General features: G+C 46.8%; 1 protein-coding gene across 1 annotated transcript in view; it reads right to left on the bottom strand.

Annotated features, from left to right (window-relative positions):
• Positions 1-1,534, bottom strand: part of VEZT (vezatin, adherens junctions transmembrane protein) — a 39,869-nt gene extending 38,335 nt beyond the window's left edge. Inside the window, exon 1 of the mRNA XM_078874082.1 lies at positions 1,449-1,534. Within this exon, the coding sequence (XP_078730208.1) occupies positions 1,449-1,487 (39 nt within the window). The 5' untranslated portion in view covers positions 1,488-1,534. The remainder of the gene's footprint in view (positions 1-1,448) is intronic.
• Positions 1,535-11,662: the final 10,128 nt, after the last annotated feature.

Raw genomic sequence — 11,662 nt, forward strand, 5'->3', positions numbered from 1 at the left:
TCGAAACGTCGTGAGAATTTTGTTGTTGAATTTTCATTATTTTATTATTTCCCTTCTACGTGAATTTACCGAAAGAACCAATAATATGATGTCATCACATCTACCCCCTCTATTTAAGGAACTAAACAGGAGGAGGATTTCTCCACAGATCTTGTTGTCAGCCTGATGATGCCGGTTGTAATTACTGGCGAAACACCATTGGAACCTCATTTGCCAGTAGAAAAATATGATGATAGTTTTTTTTACCAGATGACGCCAAAAGGCGCCAAAAGGCGTCATCTGGTCCAACACCATGTGAGACTAGGCTCTAAGGAAAGCTGTCTCGGGTGTGGACGAATCAACTTCAAGGACAGTGCATACATTATCAGAGTTATGTTTTTGTTTGCATTACGACTGCAGGTATTGTGGTCTATGCAAACATGGCTCCTTGTAAAAAAAGGTGTCAGTTTTGTTTCCAGATAGAAGGGTAAAAAAACACTTATCATACTGGCGAAACGTTACGATACTCGGATTGTAAATGTTGTGGCTTTGCTCTCCAACACACACAGAGTCAATCACCCACTCAGTCAATCCACACACTCAACCACCCTCCGATTAGCACGGCTGGCTACGTACGGTGCGAAAGAAGTTCAACATACACACGTACATGCACAAGACAAAGATCCCCCGTGTAGCCTTAACAAACTGTAGGGGCAAGTGCTGTTAGCAAGCGGCACCTATGAAGGCCGACACGGCACAAGATGGGATGGGTGGCCAGCACCACGCCCGGCCGCCTTTGTCTCCCTCGTGGCGATGTACAAAACATTCAGTTGAGGCCGAGTCGACCTAGGGGAGGCCCAGAATCGAACTCGAGTCGCCGGGTTCGTAGCGCAGCGACGACACTGCTACGTACTGTACACGCACTGTACATACACCACCAATTTCCCAAGCTCCGCGGTCCTCCACTAACACGGTTAGATCACAGTGAGATTGCACGACGCTACGAGGCCTCGTTGTGGCACGCCAACCTCGGGGGCGTGACGAACACGACGCGGTGGTGGTGGCGGTGGTGTGGTGGGGGCGGTGTGGTGGTAGTGTGGTGGTGGTGTTGTGGTGGTGGTGGAGGCGGCGGTGTGGTAGCGGCGGTGTGGTGGAGGCGGTGTTGTGGTGGTGTTGTGGCGGTGGTGTTGTGGTGGTGGCGGCGGTGTGTTGGTGGTGGCGGTGTTGTGGTGGTGTTGTGGCGGTGGTGTGGTTGTGGCGGTGGGGTGGTGTGGTGGTGGAGGTGTGTTGGTGGTGGGGTGGTGGGGTGGTTTGGTGGTGGTGGAGTGGTGTGGCGGTGGGGTGGTGGCGGTGTGTTGGTGGTGGAGTGGTGTGGTGGCGTGGTGGGGTTGGTGGGGGGTGGTGGGTTGCTGGGGGGGTGTTGGTGGCGGGGAAGAGTTAAACAAGTCCAAACAACACAAGAGTTCAACCTTAAACACGACGTCTTCGTCAAAATCCGCACCCTCCATTGAGTCTCAAACAACCGTGGGGGGTGGTGCCCCCCCCCCGGTGATTAGTCACGTGACAATGAATAACCCCCATTACATTTCCCACTGCGGTTAAGCGCCCTCTCGCCTCCCTTCCCCCACACACACACACCGGCGTCTCATTGGTTCCCGCGCTGCACGTGATCGGCGGAGCTCTCTCCTCTCTCGATGCCGATTGGACGACAAAGAAAATTTAAATAAATTTTTCTCTACTCGGCGTATGCGAACTACGTTTTGTAACGACGTCTCCCGCGAAATCCGCTTTACGGTTTGACCGTGAAGCATCGGGCACGGGTGGTGTCGTAAAAGGGCGTGCCAGCTACCGGTGACGTCACCGCCACGGGGGGTGGAGGGCGGGGGGAATTTATGAATGAATGAATGTGTGTGCTTTTTATGAATTAGATTAATCGCGTGAGTTGTCTGATAACAGTGCAATTAAAAAAATGTTCCTGGGATTGCAAGTGTTATTTCCTAATTGCTTATGCCTCAAAAGTACATAAAATTGCTATTATTCCCCACAAACTTTGCCTTTGTGACCAGGACAGTGATCTTTTGAAATTTATTGCAAATAACAGTTAGTAGTTTTTGGTTCTTTCGATAAAGTCACGTAGGTGAAAATAAAATGAAATAAAAATGAAAACAAGTCAATTAAATCACGACGTCTCGGGCGCAACACATGTTTTCGCTGTAGTTGTACCCACCTGATGATGGATGCTTGTGTTGCGCCCGAAACGTCGTGATCTAATTTAGTTGTTTTCATTTTTATGAAATTTTATTTTCACCTACGTGACTTTACCGAAAGAACCAAAGAGTATGGATCCTTGCAGTCACGACAACTTCAAATCTAGAATAACACTTAGTACCCAGGAGCAAAAATAGTGTCACATAGTATAATTAATGGGGGAATTCACGTGGCTTTAACATTGTGTGTGTGTGAACGGCCTCAAGGTGCACATAGCCTGGCACAAGCGTCGTGGTGACGTCACCGCCACTTAGTGGCGAATGGCGGTTGTTGTTGTTTTCTTGGTTCTTTCGGTAAAGTCACGTAGAATGGAAATAATAAAATAATAAAAATAAAACATAATAAAATAATTCTCACGACGTTTCGGCCACAACGCAAGCAGCCGTCCTCAGGTGAAGAACAGGTCTGTCGATAAGACAGAGTCTGAATGACACACTCCAGACTCATTCAGACTCTGTCTTAGTGCACCTGGCCTGGCACAGACCCCGTGGTGACGTCGCCGTCACTCAGTGGCGAATGGCGGCTGTGTTGGTATTGGCGGTAAAGCAAACATTTAATTGACCCGATAATTATCATTATTTAGGGAAACATGTTTTGTTTACTCATTAATAAAAAAAAAATCTCAACACATTCGTTAATAATAACGCATTGTGCTTGTATGTGCTTGAAAGGGAAATAATATATCTAATAGACGACGTTTCGGGCATTGGCCCTTCTACACAGCACACACAACAACAACCGTCATTAGCCACTAAGTGGCGGTGACGTCACCACGACGCCTGTGCCAGGCCATGTGCACCTTGAGGCCACGTGAAGTGTCGAACGCCCGCTGGCAGGAGGTCACGGGGCAGACCCAGGTGCCACGGGTCGACTGACTGAGATGACTGAGATGACTGGCTGATGCAACACCTGTGTCCCCTACTGTGCCAGACAAAGCACACATAGACACAGCACACGCACAAATCTGGAACTTCCCGCCTGACGCCCGACGTTCGAAACGCAGTCAGTTTCGTGCTCTGTGCAAGACACCATCTGTTCCGACTGGCCTTCCCATACAATCTAACATTTAAAAGAGGGGGGGGGGGTCCATCTTTTTTTACTTATTTTATTTGCCACTCACTTTTCTCATGCCTCGGAAGCCACTGGAGCGCTATGCGCTTTTACATATGAAATAAATAAATAAATCGCCACTTCAGAATTGTGTTTTGTGTGTTAGTTTGCTTTCTTTCACCTGCACCTCCGATGGGCACGGTTGGCTACGTACGGTGCGAAAGAAGTTCAACATATACACGTACATACATAGTCACTCAACCACTCACATAGTCACTCATGCACGCACTCACCCACCCTCCGATTGCATATAAAATATGTGTTTTAATCGGTCTATCCCACTTCCTATATTATACGTGGTTCAGAAACATGGAAATGAACAATGAAACACAGAACATGACGGAACAACAACAAAATACGGAACAATGATAGAAACGTGTGCACAGAAGCATGGAGATAATTTAATAGTTTAATGACAGAGAGCGAAAGATGAACGCATGGGTGTGGGACTATACACAGGTGAATCAACCATTAAACTCATTGTAAAAGTATAGTTCAGTGGGCCTTACATGGTAAAATAAAAAAAAGTTTATATTTTGATTTAAAGCTTTCGTGACTGCAGGGATTCATATTCTTGGTTCTTTAGGTAAAGTCACGTAGAAGGGAAACAATAAAATAATAAAAATATAAAACAAAAAATATCACGACGATTCGACTGCAACACAAGCAATTGTCACAATTTTATTGTTTTATATTTTTATTATTTTATTGTTTCCCTTCTACGTGACTTTACCGAAAGAACCGATAATATAAATAGTTAATAGTTTTAAGTAGACATGAGCAGGGCACACAAGGGATGACGGATAGTTTTCAAGACGAACGATGGAGTGACAGCCAAGGAATGGAACAGACCCAGAGGATGTCAATATCCAGGCACAAGCACAACACTCGAGCGGAACCTACACGGGATGTTGGGCACATAGGGGACACTAACAGAGACCCATAGTCTCATAGAGACCAGTAGACTCACATAGGCACCTGTACACTCACAGAGACCCATAGTCTCATAGAGACCCGTAGACTCACATAGGCACCTGTACACTCACAGAGACCCATAGTCTCATAGAGACCCGTAGACTCACATAGGCACCTGTACACTCACAGAGACCCATAGTCTCATAGAGACCCGTAGACTCACATAGGCACCTGTACACTCACAGATACCCATAGTCTCAGAGACCCGTAGACTCACATAGGCACCTGTACACTCACAGAGACCCATAGTCTCATAGAGACCCGTAGACTCACATAGGCACCTGTACACTCACAGAGACCCATAGTCTCATAGAGACCCGTAGACTCATAAAGACCCGTAAACTCACATAGGAACCTGTACACTCACAGAGACCCATATGCTCAGAGAGACCCATAGACTCACATAGGAACCTGTAGACTCACAGAGCCCCATAGTCTCATAGAGACCCGTAGACTCATAAAGACCCGTAAACTCACATAGGAATCTTACTCTTTGGTTATTTCAGTCAAGTCACGTGGGTATAAAAAATAAAATAAATCACGACGTTTCGGGCGCAACACAAGCATCCGTCATCAGGTGGGAAAGCATGGCGTGCTGCTGATGAAGACTGTTTTAAATGTGTGAAATGGGTGTAGCCCAAGGGTTTTAAAGGAGTGGCTGGGTCTAGTGATGTTAATGTGAGAAATTAGCATGTAACTGGGTACGGAAGTGGATATGTTAACATAGGAACCTGTACACTAATGTAGTAGGTTCGAATTGGGTGCACACACACGCAGCTTGGAGGCAACACTATTTATTAAACGGTAAGTAATATAACACTGTACATAAGGTGGTGACCACCTTCCTCAACTCACTAACACTCTGGAACACGACACAGACTGGACCAGGCAGGCAACGGCCTGCCTGGCCCAGGACGACGACTCGGGACTTGACGACCGATGATGTCTTCACTTCGGAGTACAGTACAACAGCCTCGCTCTGCGTTCACACCACGCTTATATCTGGTTTGGCGTGGCTGGCTCCGCCCCGGCGTGGCTGGCTCTCTTCAGGCCACGCCTCACTTCCCCCACCTCTGGGAAGGTCCGGATCCCTCCACCACGTGACCCCCCAGGCACCCCCTTGGGGCCCCCAGCCTTCGTACAGGCCGACACAGTAGTGACCATTCTATGTCACTACACACTCACAGAGACCCATAGGCTCATAGAGACCTGTAGACTCACACAATACACCGCAGACTCTTACAGAGATCCGTAGATTCACATATGGACCCGTAGACTCACATAAAGATCCATAGACTCCTAGAGATTCAAGACTCACGTAAGGGCTCATGAACACACAGATAGCACATAGACTCACAGAGACCCTGGCTAACAGAGTGAACCATATACTCACACAAGGATCCATAGACTCACACAGACTACCCGTCGACTCATATAGGGACCCATAGACCCACATAGAGGCCCATGGACTCACAGAAACCGATAGACTGACAGATACCCAACGCTTAGATAAGGACCCGTAGACTCGCAGAAAACCCATTAGCTCAAATAAAACGCAGACTCACCTCGGGGACACCAGAAGCCACACAGAGACTAAAACATCTCGTAGAGACGTATGACTCAGCTGACGAGGTGCTAGGCAGTTTGTTGTGGAGCATCACATTCAGACCGCTATATAAATCCACAGTTTGCGTTGCAATGCACGTTGCAATAAACCCCACATTACGCGAAATCTCTGCGTAAACATTTTCTTCGAAATTCGCAGCCGGCAATGTCATCACGACGAGCCAGAGCCAAGGTTGGGGTGGGTTTTTTTTTAAATAAAGAATGGAAGACGGCACGGCTCGGGCTTGCAGAATGTGTTTACCTTTCCTGCCAAAAAAGCATCGGAATAATTGTTAGAAAATGCAACACCACTGAAAAAACAAGTCGCAGATGGGGGGGGTGGGGGGTAGGTCGGTTGGGTTTCTTTAATTCTAATATATTTTTTTAAACCTCAGAGGTATAGTTTCAACAAACTATTTTTCCTCTTCCCCAGATGCGTTTAACGAGTTGGCCCGATTTTGTTGATTTATTGTTGTCAAACCCCTCGGCCGTCACGGCCAAATCTGGAAGGGAAGGTCGCAGGCGCTGGTAGAACGAAGCAGCTGGCCAGCCAACCAAGAGGTCAGTCAGTCGGTCAGTCGGGGGAGGGGGTGGGGGTCGTGGGAGGGGAGGTGGGAGCCCCTTTATGGGTTTTACTAGGTGTTCTTATTTGGAGGGTGACACACACAAGGAGGGAACTGACATTCACTGTTCAGGACTTCTCGGTGAGGAACAGCGGCTTTACACACACCCACCCACCCCCACACACACTTTTGTTAAAACTGAGGAACGAATAGCAAAGCAAGCATCTGTCACACTGGTGGTGGTGGTTGTGGTAGTTGTTGGTGGTTGGTGGTTGTGGTTGGTGGTGGTTGGTGGTTGGTTGGTGGTGGTGGTTGGTGATGGTGGTAGTTGGTGGTGGTTGGTGGTGGTAGTTGGTGGTGGTTGCTGGTGGTTGCTGGTGGTTGCTTGGTGGTGGTTGGTGGTGGAAGTTGATAGTGGTTGGTGGGGGGGGTCAGATGTGTGACGAGGCGGGGGGGGGGTTTGAGAAATGTGACGTCACATCAAAATGCGCAACTTTAAATAAACGCTAATTGTTATAACAACACTCTTACAACATCAGAGTGCAGCGCCACATTAAATACGCACTACAATGACAATAGTTTAAAGCGATTTGAAGCATGTTTTATTTTCAAAATGGAAATATGGTTTTGGATGACGGGGGGGGGGCAGAGCTTTGTGACGTCATATTTGCGGGGGGGGGGGTCTGACTTTTTGTGACGTCGTGTGACGACGGGGGGGTCAAAAATCCTCCAAAATCGCGTGACGTCATTTATGGACGGCCCCGAGTGTAGTGGTGGGTAGCGCTACGCTGTGCCCTCGGAACCCGGAGACCCGAGTTCGATTCCAGTCCTGGGCCTCCCCTAGGTCGACTCAACCTCAAATGAGTACCTGGTGCGGTGCGTAAAAACATCGCCACTGGGGAGACAAAGGCGGCCGGGCGTGGTGCTGGCCACCCACCCCGTTGTCTTCACAGGTGCTACTCGCTAACAGCACTTGCCCCTACAGTCTGCGCAATGGTGTATAACACGTGGAGATTGTATTTTGTGCACCTAGCCTGGCACAAGCGCTGCATTGATGTCGCCGACACTGAGTGGCGAATGCGTAAGCTTGTGTGTCCGTGTTGACGATAAAAAAAATCTTAACCGGTTTTGGACCTCCCTTAGGTCCACTCGGCCTTAAATGAGTGCTTGATGACGTGTGTAAACAATCAGCGCTTGGGAGACAAAGGCGGCCGGTCGTGGTGTTGGCCACCTACCCCCATCGTGCGCCTTGTCGACCTTCAATATGAGCTCGCTAACAGCACTCTTCCCTACAGCCTGTGTAGGCTACACGGGGGATCTTTGTCTGTGTGTTTTCGAAATGTGTGGACTCTACCGAATGTGTGTGTTTGCCCCAACAGTCCAAAGGGCTTTACGTTGGATCTTTGTCTTCGTATTTGTGTGACTCGCCTAGGTCGACTCAGCCTTAAATTAGTAACCTCGTATTGGGTGTAAAAGACATCACCTCTCCTAGGTCGACTCAGCCTTAAATGAGTATTGGGTGTAAAAGACACCACCACTGGGGAGACAAAGGCGGCCGGGTGTGGCAATGGTCTCACCCACCCCCTCGTGTGCCGTCTCGCCTTTGTGAGGGGCCGTCCATAAATGACGTCACGCGATTTTGGACGATTTTTTACCCCCCCCCCCCCCAAATCGTCACACGGCGTCACAAAAAGTCAGACCCCCCCTCAAATATGACGTCACAAAGCTCTGCCCCCCCCCCCCCCACAAATATTAAACATGCTTCAAATCGCTTTAAACTATTGCCATTGTAGTGCGTATTTAATGTGGCGCTGCCCTTGTGATGTTGTAGGAGAAACATTTATTAAAAAGTCTATTTAATTAAGCAGAACGTGTTGTCTATATTTATTTAAAGTTGCGCATTTTGATGTGACGTCACATTTCTCAAACACCCCCCCCCCCTCGTCACACATCTTTGACCCCCCCCCCTAGGTGCGTGACGTCATTTATGGACGGCCCCTTAGAGGCTATAGGGGAGATCTCTGTCTTTGTGTCTCTGTGTCAGGGGTCACGGTACCAGGGTGGTTAGCGCATCGCTCTGTGAACCCGGCTCATGGCCAACATCAGTGACGAATATATTTTTTTAACTAAAAACATTTAAAATATATATATATATATATATTTATATATATATATATATTTTACCAAGTACGGCCCACCGAGATGTTACGTATAGCTCTTTTTTTTTATATTACACGCTTTCTTTTTTTCGATTTAAAGCTTTCGTGACTGCAGGGTTCATCTTCTTGGTTCTTTCGGTAAAGTCACGTAGAAGGGAAATAATAAAATAATAAAAATAAAACATTATAAAATACAATTCTCACGACGTTTCGGCCACAACGCAAGCAGCCGTCCTTAGGCGAAGAACAGGTCTGTAGGAAAGACAGCGTCTGAATGACGCTGTCTTTCCGACAGTCTTTCCGACAGACCTGTTCTTTTGTATTATATTATGTTAAATTTTTATTATTTTATTATTTCCCTTCTACGTGACTTTACCGAAAGAACCAAGAAGACACACGCTTTCTATTAACTCACTCTGTTGTTGTTTTCGTTGTTGTATCCTCAAATCTTGTAACTACATTTTAACCCACTTCCCAACGTGGTATCGACTGCAAACTCGGTATACTTGTGTCATACCGATGACAATACTATATTCTATTATTCAAAATAAATATCTCTAAACATTTTTTTTATATGTTAAGTTTCGGCTTGGCTCTAATTGTCCACGGTAAACTGACGTTGGCTGTAAACCACCACGGCCCCTTACGTTACGACAAGCTTCGGGGCCACTTCTTGGAGTCGTGGAGTGCTTCCATTACTAGTACGGTACATTTAATAAAAGCGTGTTTAAAAACAAGTTTTTTTAAATATTACTTTTTTAAAAGCGACCTGGTTCTCACAATTGATAGCCCAACGAAGTGGCTTATCATCGTCATCGTCAGCATCGCGTGGAAATGTTCTAGCGGCCAAATCCTCTAAACGCCGTGGATGTTCATTCTCAATGTGAAGGGGGAAAAAAACCGGGAGGACCCAGAGAAGGATTCACGCGAGCACGCCAAGGGCGAGGGAGCTAACATCTATCCCCCCCCACCCCCCGGTCCTCCCCTAGATTTACTCAGCCGTAAATGACTACAGTACCCGGTCCAGCGTGCAAACTTCAGAACTGGGGAGACAAAGGCGGCCGAACGTTAGTCCTGGCCACACCGCCACCACCATCCGTTTGCAACCTTCAAAGTTTTGCTCGCTGGCACCACTTGCCCCAAGAGGCTATTCGGGGAAACTTTGTAATATTTTTTATCGACGATAAAGTAGCGAGAACAATCGAAGTTTTTTTTGTTACTGAGCCCGATTTGCTGCGTGGTTAAAATCACCTTTCCCGCGCCAGACACGGGGTAGGAATCTTTAAAAAACAAGTTTCCAGCAGTTGCCTTCGATAACAACCAAAACACACCGTGACATCAACCAACCCCTGTCTCCCCGTTGTATACTGTGTGTGTACTGTGTGTGTGTACTGTGTGTGTGTACTGTGTGTACTGTGTGTACTATGTGTGTGTACTGTGTGTGTACTGTGTGTGTACTGTGTGTACTGTGTGTGTGTGTATACTGTGTGTACTGTGTGTGTACTGTGTGTGTGTGCTGTGTGTGTGCTGTGTGTACTGTGTGTGTACTGTGTGTGTGTGTACTGTGTGTGTGTACTGTGTCTGTACTGTGCTTGTGTACTGTGTGTACTGTGTGTGTATACTGTGTGTACTGTGTGTGTGTACTGTGTGTATACTGTGTGTGTACTGTGTGTGTACTGTGTGTGTACTGTGTGTACTGTGTGTGTGTATACTGTGTGTACTGTGTGTGTACTGTGTGTGTGTGCTGTGTGTGTGCTGTGTGTACTGTGTGTGTACTGTGTGTGTACTGTGTGTGTGTGTACTGTGTGTGTGTACTGTGTCTGTACTGTGCTTGTGTACTGTGTGTACTGTGTGTGTATACTGTGTGTACTGTGTGTGTACTGTGTGTATACTGTGTGTGTACTGTGTGTATACTTTGTGTGTACTGTGTGTACTGTGTGTGTGTACTGTGTGTACTGTGTGTGTACTGTGTGTGTGTGCTGTGCGTGTGTACTGTGTGTGTACTGTGTGTGTGTGCTGTGTGTGTGTACTGTGTGTGTGTATTGTGTGTACTGTGTGTGTGTGCTGTGCGTGTGTACTGTGTGTGTACTGTGTGTGTGTGCTGTGTGTGTGTACTGTGTGTGTGTATTGTGTGTACTGTGTGTGTGTACTGTGTGTCTGTACTGTGTGTGTGTGTACTGTGTGTGTGTACTGTGTGTACTGTGTGTGTGTACTGTGTGTGTGTACTGTGTGTATATATACTGTGTGTACTGTGTGTGTGTACTGTGTGTGTGTACTGTGTGTATATATACTGTGTGTACTGTGTGTGTACTGTGTGTGTGTACTGTGTGTGTACTGTGCGTGTGTGTACTGTGTGTGGGTGCTGTGTGTGTACTGTGTGTGTGCTGTGTGTGTACTGTGTGTGTGTGTACTGTGTGTGTGTGTACTGTGTGTGTGCTGTGTGTGTGTGTGCTGTGTGTGTACTGTGTGTGTACTGTGTGTATACTATGTGTATGTATTGTGTGTGTACTGTGTGTATATACTGTGTGTGTATACTATGTGTGTGTACTGTGTGTGTACTGTGTATACTGTGTGTATATATGTGTATGTATTGTGTGTGTACTGTGTGTATATACTGTGTGTATGTATATATATACTGTGTGTGTACTGTGTGTGTACTATTTGTATGTACTGTGTGTATATTGTGTGTATAATGTGTGTGTACTGTGTGTGTGTACTGTGTGTATACTGTGTGTGTACTGTGTGTATACTGTGTGTGTGACACTGTGTGTATTCTATGTGTGTGTACTGTGTGTGTACTGTGTGTATATATATACTGTGTGTGTGTAGTGTGTGTACTGTGTGTGTGTACTGTGTGTGTGCTGTGTGTGTAATGTGTGTGTGTACTGTGTATACTGTGTGTGTGTACTGTATGTGTGTACTGTGTGTGTGTACTGTGTGTATGCTGTGTGTGTACTGTGTGTATAATATGTGTGTGTACTGTGTGTACTGTGTGTGTGTATT

The sequence above is a fragment of the Lampetra fluviatilis genome, chromosome 38, assembly GCF_964198595.1.
Source record: "Lampetra fluviatilis chromosome 38, kcLamFluv1.1, whole genome shotgun sequence".
Taxonomy (NCBI): Eukaryota; Metazoa; Chordata; class Hyperoartia; order Petromyzontiformes; family Petromyzontidae; genus Lampetra; species Lampetra fluviatilis.